We start from the raw sequence: 19,798 nt of genomic DNA, 5'->3' as shown, positions 1-19,798 counted from the left end.
CAAATTTGCTGTCCCCTTCTAAGACACCTAATATAAGTGACATCAAATTTATATCATTAAATTTAAGTACTGGGTATACGATTTTATAATAATAATCCGTGGTGCTACAGCCCGTGAAGGGCCTAGACCGACCAGCCGGCTGCTGGCCTCACGGCCACATGCCGAAGCAGAGGTGGACGATCATCCAACCAGAATGGAGGTATCGTGTGGTTAGCACGATGATCCCCCAGCTGTTATAGCTGGTATTCGCAACCGGATTTCGCTACCTATCGTAGCTCCCCAAGTGCATCACGATGCTGGGTGGGCACCAGTCCCATACACTGGCCGAAATTTCATGAGAAAATTTCTTCCCCCATGAGGACTCGAACCAGCGCGCATTCCGTAACGCGAGTCCTAGGCGGGATGGGGTATACGATTTTAGCTGTTCTTTTCTCAACACTGCTGTCCCCTTCTAAGGTACCGGTACCTATAATGAAATCAAATTTGTTTGCATAATTATATTTAGATACCTACATAAGTTTAGTTTTCAATATCTTAATACTGACATTGCTGTCCCCTTCTGAAGTATCCATAATTAAATCAAATTTGCGTAATTATATTTAGATATACAGTATAAGTTTAGTTTTTCATATATTAATTCTAGCATTGCTGTCCACTTATAATGTGCCCACAAAACGCCTGTATTTTAGAGTCCATTTTGATGTTTTAAAATCTACTTTAGGTGACTAAACATGATCATTTTTAGAGTTAAAAAAATCCTATATCTGTTCATACATACAAATAAATTCATTTGAATATCTTTGGTAATATGAGCGTGGACAGACAGCGGGCAGAATCACGAAAACTACTTATTCATATGTAGTGACTACCTGTATGTATTATTATTTGTTATTAATATTATTATTACTTAATAGTAATGTTATATTTTGTAGTTGTAATATTAACGTATGTGACCACTAATAACATTATAGCCTACTTATGGCTTTTAAGGAACCCGGAGATTCATTGTCACCCTCACATAAGCCTGCCATCAGTCCCTATCCTGTGCAAGATTGATCCAGTTTCTGTCGTCATATTCCACCTCCCTCAAATCCATTGTTATATTATCCTCCCATCTACGTCTCGGCCTCCTCAAAGGTCTTTTTCTCTCCGGCCTTCCAACTAACACACTATGTGCATTTCTGGATTCGCCCATACGTGCTACATGCCCTGTCCATCTCAAACGTCTGGATTTAATGTTCCTAATTATGTCAGGTGAAGAATACAGTGCGTGCAGTTCTGCGTTGTGTAACTTTCTCCATTCTCCTGTAACTTCATCCCCTCTTAGCCCCAAATATTTTCCTAAGCACCTTATTCTCAAACACCCTTAATCTTTGTTACTCTCTCAAAGTGAAAGTCCAGGTTTTACAACCATGCAGAACAACCGGTAATATAGTCCCATTCCAAGGTTTATTGTGTGGTTTCGTAACAGTAATTTTATTTTTGAAATGGTACACAGTATCACATTGTGAACAGTATTGCATGTTGCTTGTTGATGCTTGTCAATACAGCGGAGAGATGTCGGAAATTGGCTGGAAGCAACATGCAAGTTATGTATCGTGAGAGGTTAAAAAAAAAAAAAAAAAAAAAAAAAAAAAAAAAAAAAAAAAAAAAAAAAAGGAACGCATTATGCTTCTTTATCTCTCTGTCTTCCTTTTCCTTTCCAGCAACCCATTGTCACAAGCAGGTGGTCAGAAGCCAACATCTCACATCACCTGTGTGTTCAAATTCATCCCTAGTCAAAACTTTGTATAAACACAAAATACTAGTAACAAAATATAAGAAGAAACGAATAATAATAGTTGATTTAAAATCTTTCCTTTAAAAATGAAGAGGAAAGCAATGGTTCCACCATATCCATGGATACTACGCCCCTGTCAACAAAGGAGTGCCTAGAATCTCATTATTGACAATTGCAAAACTAACTGTTAAAATAATTTTTTGAAGTAGGTGTACACAAACAGTGCAGGGTGAGGAAAAATGAGAAGGTCACTGGCGTGGCAAACAGAACTTGTGCTCCCAACTGCACTTAGGCAAAGTTCGAATCCTCCTTGGGACGATTGCCTGGTTGGGTGTTTTCTCTACAAGATGAATGTCGAGTGACCCCATGACAAATCCCCAAACTCAGCTCACCAATTCTACCAGTGCCAGATAATATTGTAGTTGATGAACCGTCGTTAAATAAACGAGTAAACAGTGAGAAGCAGCATAGATTTCTATGCTTGATAACACAGGCCTCTAGGATGAAAGTAGAGGCAAGGTTACACAGAAACGGCAAATGCATTATGTACTCTGGAAGGGGTAATTCATTTCATAACTTAACTTATTTGTTATATAGATCAAAACTTCGTACAAGAAAGCAGTTGACTTCATAAATGGACTCTTGAAAGGTGATTCTACAGCGCAAATCACAGCACTGCTTGAGAGATTTGTGGAAAAATATGACAGGGTATGTAGAATAAGTTCCTGCAAATCTTTCTAATATTGTAATTTTTAATTTGCACTTAATAATAATATTGTTCCTTTATTTTCAGTTCATCAAAGATCTTCACGTTGCTTTCATAAAACAAATGGAAAATTTGTGGAACAAAGTTTCTACTTTTCTGTGGAACCATTGGCATAATTTCTTACAGACAATTGAACCTACTTTCATAAAGGTTCTCCACTATTTGGAAAGTATGGTTCTGAAGGCAAGCAATGAGATTCTAGGTATGGCATCAGTTATAAGATACATGAATTGTGAAGTGAAAAATGGAACTCAAAAGTAAATGCGCGTGGCTGTTTTACTGAAAACCCAGCATTCTCCAATCTTTCCTATTTTCTGCCTTCTTTTTAGTCTCCATATACGATCTATATGTATTAATGTTCTCTATCATCTGATGTCTTCTTCTGCCTCGAACTTTTCTCACGTTCACCAATATTTCCAGTGCATCCTTAAGTATGGAAAGATAAAATTATGAATCAAACTATAAGGATGTCTCTAAATGTTAAATGCCTCCAACACGAAGTAGAACTATGTTTTAGAGTTAAGAGGTGTAAGTTCTTGAAGGGAATGTTTGGTATATATTGCTAAGCCATAAAGTTGTATCTGTAATAAATCGAGTTGTTCATTTAAATTTAACGTACTGGTTCTGGAATCTACCCTGAACAGATGGAAAAACTATTTTGGGCAACTACTAAATATACATAGGCCAAATAGAAATGATCGGGACGAAATTGAAATACAAACTGCTGAGCCATTTATACCCGAACCCACACTTTCTGAAGTCGAAATTGCGATAGAAAATCTGAAAAATTATAAGTCTCCAGGTATCGATCAAATTCCAGCAGAATTAATACAAGAGGGTGGAAGCGCATTATCTAACGAAATTTATAAGCTTGTACTTGCTATTTGGGAAAAGGAAATTGTACCAGAACAATGGAACGAATCCATAATCGTACCTATCTTTAAGAAGGGGAACAAGACTAACTGTAGTAACTTTCGAGGAATATCACTTTTGTTGACGTTATACAAAATTTCGTCTAATATTCTTTTGAGAAGATTAACCCCATATGTAGATGAAATTACTGGGGATCATCAGTGTGGTTTTAGACGTAATAGATCAGATCAGATATTTTGTATTCGACAGATAATGGAGAAAAAATGTGAGTATAAGGGTACAGTGCATCAGTTATTCATAGATTTCAAAAAGGCATATGGCTCGGTTAAGAGAGAAGTTTTATATGATATTCTTATTGAATTTGGTATTCCCAAGAAACTAGTTCGATTAATTAAAATGTGTCTCAGTGAAACGTACAGCAGAGTCCGTATAGGTCAATTTCTGTCGGATGCATTTCCAATTCACTGTGGGCTAAAGCAAGGAAATGCACTATCACCTTTACTTTTTAACTTTGCTCTAGAGTATGCCATTAGGAAAGTCCAGGATAACAGAGAGGGTTTGGAATTGAATGGGTTACATCAGCTTATTGTCTATGCAGATGACGTGAATATATTAGGAGAAAATCCACAAACGATTAGGGAAAACATGGGAATTTTACTTGAAGCAAGTAAAGAGATAGGTTTGGAAGTAAATCCCGAAAAGACAAAGTATATGATTATGTCTCGTGACCAGAATATTGTACGAAATGGAAATATAAATATTGGAAATTTATCTTTTGAAGAGGTGGAAAAATTCAAATACCTGGGAGCAACAGTAACAAATATAAATGATACTCGGGGGAGGGGGGGGAATTAAACACAGAATAAATATGGGAAATGCCTGTTATTATTCGGTTGAGAAGCTTTCATCATCCAGTCTGCTGTCAAAAAAACTGAAAGGTAGAATTTATAAAACAGTTATATTACCGGTTGTTCTTTATGATTCTGAAACTTGGATTCTCACTTTGAGAGAGGAACATAGGTTAAGGGTGTTTGAGAATAAGGTGCTTAGGAAAATATTTGGGGCTAAGAGAGATGAAGTTATAGGAGAATGAAGAAAGTTACACAACACAGAACTGCACGCATTGTATTCTTCACCTGACATAATTAGGAACATTAAATCCAGACATTTGAGATGGGCAGGGCATGTAGCACATATGGGCGAATCCAGAAATGCATATGAAATGTTAGTTGGGAGGCCGGAGGGAAAAAGACCTTTGGGGAGGCCGAGACGTAGATGGGAAGATAATATTAAAATGGATTTGAGGGAGGTGGGATATGATGATAGAGATTGGATTAATCTTGCTCAGGATAGGGACCAATGGCGGGCTTATATGAGGGCGGCAATGAACCTCTGGGTTCCTTAAAAGCCAGTAAGTAAGTAAGTACTGGTATCTAAAAAAACTGCCTGTATGCTAGACAAGCACATACACCTTTTAACTCAAGAACACAATATTTGCAAATACGAACTTTTGTTTTAGCAGGGCAGATTGAGTACATGATAAATTTTGTTTATTTATTCTGCCACAAACAGAAATAAATCCCACCTTACAGTTGGCACAATTATGTCAAATTGTGCTGAATAACACAAAACAAATTACTGGTACACAAGCTCGGTATTTTTAATATTAAATTCAAAATAGTTTAGTATGAATATACTCCAGGTAAAGAGACTATGTATAGCATGCGATGTAATTAAAATTATGCTATAGCCTATATATTATTATTATTATTATTATTATTATTATTATTATTATTATTATTATTAAATACTAGCAAAGAGAAATGGGGGAAGTCCCCTGAAAATCTGCTTCATTCATGCATAACAAATTCAGGTCTACCATATGAAAAGCGAATAACTTAGTCTGTTAACTGTGTGATGAACATTATGTTCTTGAGCATAATCTACAGTATTTCAGTAATCTAGAATTAATACATGATCAAGGAATGTTATTTGAACGATTTTTTAATACTATATGAATTATTACAGTGTTCATAATGGTAAGTTGATTTTGCGAACTATTACAGAATTTATGTAATGTTTTGTTTCAGATTTCCTCTACGAACGAAAAAATGATGTTTTAGAATCGCCATACTTTTCAAAAATTTATGACTTTGGTCAGGATCTTGATAAATTGTACAAAGATATTACGAAGAATGATATTATCACTAACATAAGAAAATATTCAAAAATAGTATACGAATTTATAAAAGAAAAATACTTCACAATGGTGCCTTTTGGTAAGTACGATTTTCAAACTTGCACAGTGGTCGGAGAGGTTATTGGGATTAAAATGTTGTGACTGCCGTATTTATTTTTAGTCCACCAAGATTCGTAAGTTTTTGTCGTCAGACAGAGGCAATAACAGAGACGAAACTGAAATAATTGTTACATAAAACAAGATCCATTAATTTTCCCACGTTTTCCTCGTAATAATTAAGTGTGCCTTACCTGTATAAACTTCCAACAATTAAGCATTCTTAATTATTGTATTCTACAACTTGCGAATGGTACAAATAACAAAATGTGTTCTTGAATGTAATTTTTAAACTTTACGTAGTGTTAAATCATATCAGTCTGAAAATTCATTTATTAATTAAACTAAATAGATAATCTGACTTTCCAGGTTTCTTATTTTTATGCTTCTGATCTTTTCTAGGAAAGGAACTTCAGCAGATTGCCAATGAGTTGATTGATGAATTCAAGGAACTGAGCAAACTTCCCTCGATAAACTATGCTATACAAAAAATAAATGAACTGTATGCTAAAGTAAGTCACGTTAATATTTTCCCCTAGGTTGATGAAACAGTTGGAATGTTTTAACTTGAACCAATAATGAAATGGTTTTCGGGGTCTTCTATAAACCAATCGTCAACCTTGCTGCCTTAAAAAAATTAGGCTTATGTTTATTATTTTGATATACATTTATTAATAAAACTACCAAAATAGATGAAGAACCGAAGTACTTAAGAAAAAATACAGAGGTACGTTTATATTGTATCTAATTTCTTACAATCTCCACTTGGTGGATTGATTTACCTTTTGTCACTATGATTAAGATTGATATAAAAGTCGACATGGTTGGCGAGTTGGTATAGCACTGGCCTTCTATGCCCAAGGTTGCGGGTTCAATCCCGGGCCAGGTCGATGGCATTTAAGTGTGCTTAAATGCGACAGGCTCATGTCAGTAGATTTACTGGCATGTAAAAGAACTCCTGCGGGACAAAATTCCGGCACATCCGGCGACGCTGATATAACCTCTGCAGTTGCGAGCGTCGTTAAATAAAACATAACATTTGATGTAAATTAATGTAACCTGTTTCAGAGAAATGTCTCCATGAAGGAACTGGGATATTAAAGTGACTTGTCTTCTGTTATAGTCAATATGATATATGATAGACGATTTGATCTTTAGGGTTCGATTTCTGTTTTGATTCGAAACTGTTATTTATTGAAGCCCCTTACATTGCACATTAAATTGAATTATAATTCTTTGTAAACTACATACCAGTAACAAATTCTCTTTAATGAATGTGTAAATTAGTTGCAAATATCATTTCTCATAAACAGATTTTAATTAATTTAGGAATTTCGTAAATCGCTTTTGCCCAAATCAGTATTCTGTAATAGTATAGAAAATTATTTCAACTCTAATACTTTACACTAACCCTTAAGGGACTCCTAAATTAAATATTGTGTTATTTACTCTACCAATAAAATATGTAGTGAAGTACAGTACAAGTTTTCTACAAGAATTTTCCAACACAAAAATGTAGCACACCTGTGGAATCCTTCTCGCTACTGAACACAGTGAGTTGGGCTTATTGAATGCTAATCTAAACACTCATTTGTGTTCCGATAGCTACGTCTATACAAACAGAACATTTACACCACCTTTCGCACATCAATTAATTCTGTTTTTCTCTCACCTTCTCTGTGTTTGGTATATAAATATCCTTTGTTATTACCAGTACTTTCTGATTCCCCTTTTCGGAGGTTGTGGTCCTTAGACTACCCACTGCTTGACAATTTTGTAGAATTTTTACAGTTTTCACAAATTACCATTTTTTTATTAAACCAGAAATGAGCAACCATCTCTTAGTAAAAGAAATGCATTATTTTAAAATTTTACAAAAGTGAGTCACTGCCTCTCAGCAACAAAAGTGCATTATGTAATCTTCATCTTACGATGTTTGGTGACGTATATACGTCCGTTGATGTGACATATTAATGAATTTAAATACTATTATAGTCACAATCATGCCATGGTATGAAAGAAAAATTACACAACCTCTAGCGGGAATCCTGTTCTCCGGTCAGGCGCTCTACCACTGAGCTATCGAGTTTGTCTCACGCCAAAGGCTTGGAATTATCCTTTCATACTGGCGACCCTGTTATAGAGTACTGTCCATAGCGTCTGATCTAGTCAGCACTGCTTATGGGTGTGAAGAAACTTTTTACAAATGTAATCTTCATCTTACGATGTTTGGTGACGTATATACGTCCGTTGATGTGACATATTAATTCTTTCATACCATGGCATGATTGTGACTATAATAGTATTTAAATTCAAAAGTGCATTACTTCTAACATTTTACAAAAAAAATATTATTTGTTCCACCGGGGACTAATTTTCCAGTACGAATCTCTAAAGTGTGACATCGTCATAGGACATATTTTATTCTGGGATGAATTATTGTTGCAGGTACGAATTGTCAGAGCCCCTACTTTCATCAGTATTAAAGTTTACTAATGAGGTGATTTTGTGGTTTGGTATTAGAAATATTTTGAAATTCAGTGGGAAAAGTATAGAATATTCTTATTTATAACAGAAAAACCATCAATAATAGTAAATTGCTTTTTTTATTTATTTATTTAGTTATTTATTTATTCATTCATTCATTCATTCATTTCAATTTTAAGAGTGCATATTCTGTTATTTTTAGTCCATACAACGTGGTTTTTAAGTATATACATGCATGCATATTTTTCCGGTTTTTTTAGTGCATATGAATCTGCCCCCTACATAAGAAGTTCCAACCTGTCTTCGGGCAGTTGACTAAACAACAAACAACAATAACGAAATATTTATTTAAATGCAGCTTATATGCAATAAAATATAATTTTTACCAGGGATAGACAAAAATAAAAAAAAAAATTCAGGAGTCAACATATTTTGCGCACACTTGAAACAAGAAAATGATTCGAAGTAAGACAAAGATACATTTACTGTAATATATTAATAGTACATTATGCAACGAGCCTATAATGAAGGTAATTAAGAAGTGAGTATGGATATTTATGAAATGAGCGCAAGCGAGTTTCATAATTTTCATACGAGCTTCTTAATTACCATTATAGGCAATTTTCATACGACTTTTTATGCTCGACCATATTTCTAACTTGATATTATTAATTTTATTGTATCTGACCTGGAGCAATGTCCCGTATGTTGTGAGATGTGCGCAGACGCGAAAGTATTGATTTTTTCCGAGGAACAGATGTGCACATTGACCTTGCTAGGCCATAAGAACCTACAGAGATAACATTGAAATAAAATTAGACATTGAAAAACGAGATGACAAATTGAATTTATTTGAATATTATTTACAATTAACGCTAATTATTATAGTAACAGAACATAACCTTCTGCGACAGTATTGGATTTCCAGCCTCCGTGACTTTTCGCTAATTCTCTTTCGATTGCATATCCGAGAATAATCGATACTTGCGGTTTTATAACGGTAGAAAGCTGACCTGTCATTGGCTGAACAGTTGTAACCTGAGTCGTCATTGCCTGAAAGACCTGACCTTTAATGAGTAGATGCACTTTAATGACATGCATTAAAGGTCTGCTACCAGGTGTATAATTACTACATTTCGGCATGGTCGAGCATAAACAATATAAAATATCTATGCAGTGCAAACATAAGGTCTCAGAGATGCTCTCTTCTCTTCACTGAAGCTATGTAGCGACAGTATCTTGAGATGCGCAGCAAATATAACAATATTAATCTAAGAAGCACATTCGAATTTCTTTCTGTAACTGCTTTTGTTAACATTATGTATTAGTCATAGTGACATAAAAGAACTCGAAGTCTTTAAAAAATTTAACTCGATAAAAAAACTCGGGGACAAAAAAAATTAGTCGCCATGGCTACCTGGCACCCAGAATTTGTCTACCCCTGATTTTGCAATAAGTGAAACGCATCTAGATACTTTAGATCTAATTAAAGGTTGGAATTAACAAATGAAAAACATAAATATCATAACAAATTTGAAATAAAACAAATTATGAGTGTGTGCTTTATGAACCTCTATGCATTACAATCAATAACTATAATAATCATAATCATTTATTACATCCACTGATCATATACATGATATGGGACATGTCATATTTACAAACTAATAATTAATTACATAATATACATAAAAGTAATAACTATAATTAAATGCAACACAAATATAAATATAAAAAACTTGGAATTTGATTTAAGAAAACTACAGGTCGGTCGATTTCGGCTATAAGTCCCGTTTGCAGTATTTCTTGAAGTCAGGAGTCAATTTCAACCATCACGTCTTTCATGAGAAGACATTCTTCTCGAAGTCAGGATCTGGAAAAGAGGAAGTAAAGTTTTTTTGAAGTAAGGCGTTCTTTTTCTATTCAGTTATGACAATTTTCAATAAATTCATTCACACTGTAAAAGCAGTTTTTGATTAAAATTTTATAAAGAGCTTTCTTAAATTTCTGATGTGCAGACATTTCTTTAAGATAATTTGGTAGGCTATTGTACATAAGAAGACCAGCATGAATGAAACTGTTTTTATATAGAGTTGTGTTAAAACTTTCAATAAAAATATTATCTTTATTTCTTGTATTGTACTGGTGTGTGTCTGAATTTGTAGGAAAGGTATGCAAATTATATTTGATAAAACATTTTAAGTGTTACAAATGAAAAATTTCTCTTTTCTGATAAAATACATGTCCTTCTTTCCTAATGAAGTTCTGGCTACCAAATTCCTCTATTAGAGCAGTGATCTCAAAGTGCCTAGCTTTGTTTGTTTGTTTGTTTTTTTTTTCGTATGCTCAACAGCAGACCTGAATTGTGTAAGTAGCATTGAATGCTGCCAAACTTTACTCCATACATACCTACACTGTTTCGGATTGCTTGGAGACTCTAGGTAACCAAACGCAGGACTCTAGCTATCACTGCAATTCTTTCTCATGAGAGGTGTAGATTTCAATGTGTTGTTAACTTTTACCAGTACCTATTTGTAGCAATCATTTACATTAAAATTAATAACTAAAATATAATTGTGAATTTTTAGGTGGTGTGGGTGTACGAATCGCTGGATCTTGGCACCAGGATACAGATGGCAATAAGAATAATACACAGCAAACTTACTGACATCACACAGACTGCTCTTCAAGTTGAGAACAAGTACTGTTATGAATGATTCATTAAGTTACTCTTCTCCTGTGTGTTCTTAATCAATATGAAAACATATTTAATTTATTCATACATATTACACAACAATTAAAAAAGATCATATTTTCCCAGAGCCATTTATTTTTTAAGTCATAACATTTTCACATTTAGAAAATTCTACTCCAAAGTGTCTAAAACTTACGATATTACTGTTAATTATTACGAAGTTAACAGTAATGGGGTTTGGTTCAACAAGCCGATAATCGCAAATGTCAAACACATTTTCATACCGATAGGCTTATACTTATTTTATGGGTAGTTCCAAAATCTCGGTTTCAGTAAATCAGTAATTATTCTCCGTGCGTTAGATGCCACATTATTGTATGAAAGATTAGCTCAAAACACCAATGCACATATATTATGTATTCATTCGTCCTACATTAATTTATTGACTCCCAAACATTCAGTGTGAATAAAATCCATCGTGTTTAAGGACATACGGTAACAGTAGTAACAAATGGAGAGCTATGCTAAAGGCATTTCTCTGATATCTGGAAATGCTGAAAACAAACATCTCCAAATATTTTCTTTGCAGTATTAGAATACTAGCCCTATATATCATGTATAGATCTTAAGATTTGTTTAATAGTATACAAATTTAACATTTTGGATGTTTTTGCATTGTTATCTATTTTTTGTGTTACAGTAATTGTGAACGTTTTTGTTTTGTGTCTAAGTTTTTGTGTAATTGAATGTTATTAATTAGTTTCTTAGCTGCTCTCCTAAAATGTTGTATGTGTAGGCCTACATATTTCTGGTGATGTGGAAGAAAAGGCTTGATGGTCTTAACTCCACAGAATAAATAATAATAATAATAATAATAATAATAATAATAATAATAATAATAATAATAATAATAATAATAATGATGATAATGATAATAATAACTATTATTATTATTATTATTATTATTATTATTATTATTATTATTATTATTATTATTATTATTATAGTCAGAAAGTAAGTCTCCTTACTGATATTACTATAAATTTGCCAATTCCTTCCTTTTTTGTTTCAAAATATGAATTTCTTTCTTTATTTATTTATATCTTTCTTCCTTTCTTTTTTCTTCCTTCCTTTCGTCCTTTGTTTCTTTCTTCTTTCCTTCCTTCATTCCTCCCTTCCTCACTCTTCCTCTCTCTCTTTCCGAATTGCCTACTTAATACTCATCTAAAACCATGAGATTTTCTTAAGTAGTAAAAATATCTTTCAAAGTTCATGTTCAGAATATAATCGACCATGTTTCACCTTTATCCTTGATCATATTCATAGGGTGAACCGTAAGTAATGTCATTAATTTCGGAGGGCCATTCTTTGAGATATTATAAACAAAAGAGTTTAATATAATTTTGCTCCTTTTTGATTCCTATTCGAGATAAAAATTGTTTTATATGAAACACTTCATAGCGTGTTTTGGGGCAGCCATTGATTTAATTCTCATTATGCTCACTCAGTTTAAGAGAGCAGTGTATTATGATAATAAATGATTGAAAGAATTTTAGTTTTACCCATTAAATGTGTAGAAAATGGCTTTTCCAGAACACGCAATTAAATGTTTCATATAAAACATTTTTTATCTCGAAAATGAAGCAAGGAAGTTGTATTAAATTGTTTTTGTTTGAAATGTCTAAAAGAATAACACCATGAAATTAATGACATTACATACGGTTCACTCTGTATATAGGTAACATATTTTATTACTGATAGATTCTAACAAACTACAAAAATTAAACACATATTATTTTAATGGCAGGGTCCTTAAATAGAAATTATTCGTATTCTCTCTGCCTCTACAAGTGTGCTCATAGATGTGGCTAGTACCGAGAAGCATAGACCACTTAGTTCGTAAGAAACAACCTAGGCAGCGAATCTACATTGCATTTGTAATTGGTGGTGGTGGTGGTGGTGGTGGTGGTGGTGGTGGTGGTGGTGGTGGTGAGTTGTTGTGATGTCACAGGGAAACTGGAGTACCTGGAGAAAATCACTGTACTGCCTGAACCATGAGCTTGTCCAACACAAGTTATAAATTCAGACTAGAGTAGGATTTGAACTCGGACCCTCTGGCTTTGGGGATAAACATGTTTTGTATTGTATTGTATTGTATTGTATTTATTAACATTCCATGGTATTCATACATGCTTACAGCTAGAATATGGAACAAGTCAAAAAACTTAATACTATTATAAAATCTTAATTTATAGTCACAGTCTAGATGAAATATATACAGACGAGATTTACAATATAGTCTACTAGTACAACACATAGTTTTAGTATCAATTTCATGAAGTGTTATTGAATGTCATGAATTCACCTACAGAATAGAAGGCGTGAGAAATTAGGTACTTCTTTAATTTGGCCCTAAATAATTTTATGTTTTGAGTTTCATTTTTTATATCGATAGGGAGGCTATTAAAAATTTTTACTGCCATATAACGCACTCCTTTTTGATAGCACGATAGACTTGCCGATGAAGTATGAAAGTCATTTTTTTGACGTGTATTTATGCTATGAATTGTTGAATTAGTTACAAAGTTTTCACGATTACATACGAGGAAGACTATTAATGAAAAGATATACTGACAAGCCATGGGCATTATTTGTAGTTTTTTTAAAATAGTCCTACACCACTCCCTAGATTTCGCACCTACTATTATTCTAATTAATCTTTTTTGTAATAGAAATATATTGTTACTATCTGTGGAATTTCCCCAGAATATTATTCCAAAACTCATTACCGAGTGGAAGTATGCAAAGTATATTGTTTTTAAGGTATTGATATTTACTATCTTTTGCATAGATCTAATAGCAAAACAAGCTGAATTTAGTTTGGGGGTAATTTCTTTAATATGATTTTTCCAATTTAACACATTATCGATTTTTAAGCCAAGAAATTTGGTTGTTGTTGTTTCTAATAGGGATCTATTGTTAATTATTGCGCTAGAAATTTGCGAGGTTGAATTTGGACAGGATTTAAATTGAATTATGTTAGTTTTGTTACAATTTAATACTAATTTATTGACTGAGAACCAGTCACATATTTTGAAGAGAATTTCCTCTGTTGAAGATTGGAATGTGTTGGAGTTATTGGCTGTAATTACTATACTTGTCATATGCAAATAATATGGGATGACCTACATCTTTTATAAGGGGGGCAAGATCATTTATAAACACTAGAAAAAGTAGGGGACCTAATATTGATCCTTGAGGAATTCCATTATTAATAGTTCCCCATGTCGATGTAGATTTCATAGTTGTATTGATTTCAACTTTCTGTTTCCTATCTATGAGATATGAGTGAAACCATTGGTGTGCAACACCTTTAATTCCATAATAATCTAATTTATCTAGCAGCATTTTATGATTTATACAGTCAAATGCTTTGGATAAATCACAGAAAATCCCTCCAACTTGTAATTTTTTATTTACTGCCTCCAGAATTTTGTCAGTTAAACTAAATGTTGCATTTTCTGTGCCTTTATTTTTCCTAAATCCAAATTGTTCTGGGACTAAAATGTTATATCTTTCTAGATGATGATATAATCTTTTATACATTACTTTTTCAAAGATTTTGGAGAAGACTGGTAGAAGTGATATGGGTCTGTAATTTTCTGGAGACGTTGTTTCTCCCTTTTTGAAGATAGGAATAACCACTGAATATTTTAATCTCTCAGGAAATATACCATTGAACATTGAATAGTTACATAAATAACTTAATGGCCCAGCTATAATATGTGAACTCGCTTTTAATATTTTGCTTGTTATTTCATCATACCCTGAGGAGTTTTTTTACTTTAGATTTTTAATAATTGCAATTATTTCTTGTTTGTTTGTTGGAAATATTTGAATATTTGGGAATTTTGTCGGAAAATATTGTGTTAAAGAATCTAAACTGTTAGTAACATTATCTTGGGGGAAGTTGAGGTTATCAGTTATTGTAAGAAAATATTTGTTAAATATGTTTGCAATTTCATTTGGGTCTGACGTTTTTGTATTGTTAGATATAAGGGTATAGTTTGTTACTTTACTTTTTGATCGTCCACTTTCTTTTTTAATTATGTTCCAAGTTGTTTTGATTTTATTATCAGAGTTTTGTATTGTTGTATTATAGTGTAATTCTTCAGCTTTTTGAATTAATTACGTACTTTGTGTAATATTTTTGAATAATTTTTATAGTGTTGTTTTAAGTTTGTATCATTACTATTTCTGCTCTGTATGTATAATGATCTCTTGGTTTTGCATGAGATTTTAATACCTTGTGTAATCCATCTTATACCTTGTGTAATCCATCTTGTTATTTAATACAGGGATTTCAGTGCATAATCAAATTATTTCATATAATTATTCCTTTCTTGTTTCTTTGCATTCCGAAAATTTTCACGCCATAATTGAGGTAAATATGGAATAACTAACAGAATGGACAGAGCAGATATCAATCTCAAAAATCTTGCAAAAGTCGCAAACAATTGCAGTTTGTAATATGAGATGCAAATGTTTTATAATGCATACCATTCGTAATTGATCAAAGTAGGACACAAGATTAATGATTACGGTATTTTTCCAAGATTTTGTGTTTCTTTATAGATATTATATACTTGAATTCTTCTTTTAACAATGAACAGGACCTGCTTTTGACATATATTTCTCTTTTTTGCAGATACCGAGAAGCCAAAACAAAATTTATATTTGACCCAGAAAGTGGAAATGTTGAATTGGAACAAAAACTTCCTATGTCATGGCATGCATTCAATGAAACGCCCAAATTTGAAGTAAGTAGTGTCGAAAATTTTCTTCATTGCATTATTTAGGTAGGCCTACTGCATAAAAAGTCCTTGATGAGCTCTACCCAAGGCACTACATACAATTTTATAATGTTATAGTAATCACTACTTCATATGATACATAAGGTTATTTAATGCTTAATTATTACAGAATATTCTATTACTCATCAATATCGCCATTTGCCTATCATTTTATAGTCCTGTAGGAACTGTTATGGGGAAATTTAAAATAATAGAAACTAAACAAAATTATATCTACGTGTAGCCTAAATACATTATAGCCTAACTTTTGTTTTTATTTAAATTGACATACTTTTGGTATAATCTTAATTTCTACTGATATCGAATGCCACATTTAGTAGCATTAGTATAATGATTATGAATTTCGGGTTAAGTTGGAATTTGAGATTTAAATGAGCGAGTTTAGTGATAATTTCATAAACAAAAGTGATTATACTATTATAATGTTTTCATTAATATTTTAACGAACAGAATTTAGTATTAAAATATAATTCTCTGTAATTTTGGAGTTCTAAAGAACACGTGCAAAAAGTGTTACGACTGGCATGGTTAACCGAGGGGATATTATGGGCTGAACTTGAACTTGATATGGAACACCATAGGATATTCTGATTGCTCCTTTGTAATAACTTCAAATTTTTAATCAAAGTTTTGTTACATATTCCCCAAATCAGACTCGTATAACTAACATGGGAATTTACCAAAACATAATATGATTCTTAGTTGTTAGGCTTCGCAACTGCTATGCTGAGAGTATAACGCAATAATGTTAACAACAGCAAGCATGTGACGTCAAGTACAGATAAACATGTGTACAGGAAGCAGTCGCGCAGAATATATGAGACTTTATAGAAAAAGAATAGCTACGTGAAGAGAAATATAATTTTCAGTCTATTAATAATGTACTCAAACTAAACTGCATTTCATGCTTGAGCTACCATAGGCCTATCTTAAGTACAACCATTCAACACAACGACCTATTTTGGGCGCTAAAGCTAATGTTTGAATAAAGGTAAGTTACAGGACACGGTGGAAGACTCAAGAGTCTATTTCTGATCACATTCATCATGAAAATATTTGTTTCTGCAGTGGTCTTCTCAGTGTATGAGCTCCTAATTACAATATTAATTTTTTATTTTTCAGGAAATTCCAGAATACAGGGCAATAAATGAAGTGCAAGCCTACTTCATTGCCTCAAACTTTACATTCTGGAACTTATTTTACAAGTACAGACCACTGCTTGACCCATCATGTTGGTTGCCTCCTTTTAGAGGTAAGAAGCCATTGATTATCCTCTGATTGAGGTTCTGGCTGATACGTACTTCTATTATCAGGCAGTACACCTCATTTGACGATATGTGTCAGAGGAAGAACAATTGATTGTATACATCTGAAATTTGACTAGTGTAATATGTAACTAGTCGGCGATGTATGCAATGGAGGGGGAAAGAAACTGACCACCCTACTCCATTATCTCCCGGCCTAGTTGCTTCATAAGTGGTGCCTTCTTGGAATCACTTTTGAGGTTCAGACCTGTCTTCGGACAGTTGACTAAACAACAAAGCCACTGAATTAATAAAATATTCAGAGTAACTGATAACTGTATCTGCCTAAATTCCACAAAATAATGGAAAAACCTTTCGAAATTTACTGATAAAGACAAGGATTTTCCGGAAATAATGTTTTTAAATATAAAAAATAAGATATTTATACAATTAAATATTTTAAGTTATAAAATACATATAATTAATGTCATGATTCAAATTTCTTATATTAAGTGCATCTGTACTAGAAATTGAGAGAAAGCAGCATTATATTTAGCACACATATTTTATTCTGACTGTTTCAGCCCAAGCTATGATAGCTGGAAGCCAGCATTTCATGACATTTGACAGGAAATTCTTTGAGTTTCAAGGGTCGTGCACCTACCTGCTAGCCCATGATTTTGTAGATTCCAACTTCTCGCTTGTAATCATGTATGACCCGAACAACAAGGCAAACACACATGAACTTGCTCTCATTGTTGACAAGCAGGTAGTTCAAGTGAATGTATTCGAAGACGTAAGTATTCTCATTAGAAGACATGTCCAGGATCTGCCATTTCCATGTTTCATGCGTATAAGTCTGTAGTCACACAGCTACATTGCATTAATATTTATACAGTGGACTCTCCTAAGTTCGACAAAACAGAATTGAAAGTTCAGTCCAATAAGGGTAGTGGATGTGGCAGGTGAAATGAATACAAATTCTTATTGGTTATCCATCAACGAATACAGTATTGTACTTGCATTTCCTGCCCTCCCCGAGACTTGTGTATGTGCTTCTAGTACCACAGTGGGTTTGGACAATTCCGTCTCACAAACGGCACAATTCTCAAATAGTTCATTAATTTAAAATCAGAGATCAATATGGATGTCCTAATCAATAAAATATTCTGTTTTCCTTTAACAAAAGTATCACTACAAGACACAGAACCAATTCCCATTCAACGGCAAACCCATTTCTTAGTGCCCGTATAGGGGCATGTCTAATTCTCCTACGTAAGCAGTCGAACTATAAGATGTCGAAGTTAAGAGCTTCCACTGTATATTATATAATTAAATTGGTTACTAGTATATGAAAGTTTTAGGGAGAGAAAGTGTTATACAAAATTACACTCTTTTCAAGAAGTAACACGTTAAGTTTCTAAAAATATTTCCATAATTTTAACATTGGACAAAATTAAATGTCATCTGAACACTTTTCTGTGGACTCTTACAATGACTTAATAGTACATGTAGAATGCTCGACTATCGCATTGGTATTCTTTAAATAAATTTCATTTAGATGGTTGCACGACTTTTTGTGTCTTAGCACTGTACTGTTACAACAGGTATATTGCGTTATTTACCACTTCGCTGTTTCTATTGAAATAAAAATAAGTTTGAGTTTAACAAATGAAGTAATATACCTTAAGTTAACATAATGCGAAGTGATACTGTTGTTAAATCTCATAAAATAAAAATATGACTGTTCAAGCATTTGGAAGAAGAGAGATTACAGTGTTGAACAGCATAATTATTTACGCAAAATACATGTAATATTCATCACCACTGGCACGTATGTTTTCTTCTCGATACGAATGAAAAAAATATATATGATGGATGAGAGGAATATACATGAGAGGGGATCTTAAATATTTGTGCGTTTTCTCATTAGTATTAACGTCTTTGCTGCCCTCTTTATTTATGTAAATAGTGACAAATCCACTACTCAAATAAGACAGAAATTAAATTTCATGGTTGGGATGAATATATATGACAGGGGCTGTAAAATATTTCAGCTTTCATTCACGCACTGGAAAAGGAGCACATTATTTCTTAATCAGAATTATTCAAATGAAATTGAACTTACATTTCATTGACGGGATGAGTCTGTCTTATAATAATGATTTCGTCGAACCATAAATAATTTATCCCATGTAATCTTATTCACAGATGTACAAACGTGATTACCTCAAGTAAATAATACGATCACTTTATAAACACTTTTAATACAGCATTAAATGTAATAAATGAATGCTTTACAATAAACAAACTAACACTTAAAATTGATAATATCAGTGTAATCAAATTTAGTGCACATAATAGTGCTCGGTTTTCCTACAATATTAGATTAAATGGAACTGATCTCAAAGTAATCTGTAAGCACAAAGTTTCTTGTTTTGGAATTAGGTAATCACATGAACTGGAAAATGCACATAGAATATATTATTCCTAAATTGAGATCTGCCTGTTACGCATTAAGATCCTTACCGGTACCTTTTATTGGCTATATAACCACCCTCAAAATGGCATACTGTACATAGATTCATTCTGTGAACAGTTTGAGGGGAGGTTTAGATAGTAGCTCTTTAACTGTTCCTTTGTAGCGTAAAAACTCAGAGTATTTATATTTTTGTCCTTTTATTTGTCTAGACATTCAGTTCGATAAACGGTAACATTATTTATAATATATTTGTAATATTTCCTAGACGATTGGTCACATTGCCACCTAGAATATTCCTTTG

General features: G+C 32.9%; 1 protein-coding gene across 3 annotated transcripts in view; it reads left to right on the top strand.

Annotated features, from left to right (window-relative positions):
• Apoltp (Apolipoprotein lipid transfer particle) overlaps positions 1–19,798 on the top strand; it is a 194,418-nt gene that overhangs the window by 162,014 nt on the left and 12,606 nt on the right. For all 3 annotated transcript variants that reach the window (XM_069836782.1, XM_069836783.1, XM_069836784.1), the window contains 8 exons: positions 2,378–2,488; positions 2,574–2,748; positions 5,510–5,698; positions 6,118–6,227; positions 10,791–10,903; positions 15,606–15,717; positions 16,894–17,023; positions 17,600–17,811. In XM_069836782.1, coding sequence (XP_069692883.1) covers positions 2,378–2,488; positions 2,574–2,748; positions 5,510–5,698; positions 6,118–6,227; positions 10,791–10,903; positions 15,606–15,717; positions 16,894–17,023; positions 17,600–17,811 — 1,152 coding nt within the window. The remainder of the gene's footprint in view (positions 1–2,377; positions 2,489–2,573; positions 2,749–5,509; positions 5,699–6,117; positions 6,228–10,790; positions 10,904–15,605; positions 15,718–16,893; positions 17,024–17,599; positions 17,812–19,798) is intronic.

Source organism: Periplaneta americana, chromosome 10, assembly GCF_040183065.1.
Source record: "Periplaneta americana isolate PAMFEO1 chromosome 10, P.americana_PAMFEO1_priV1, whole genome shotgun sequence".
In the NCBI taxonomy this organism is placed as follows: domain Eukaryota; kingdom Metazoa; phylum Arthropoda; class Insecta; order Blattodea; family Blattidae; genus Periplaneta; species Periplaneta americana.
Note: the sequence above shows the minus strand (reverse complement) of the source record. Positions and strands in the feature narration are given on the sequence as shown.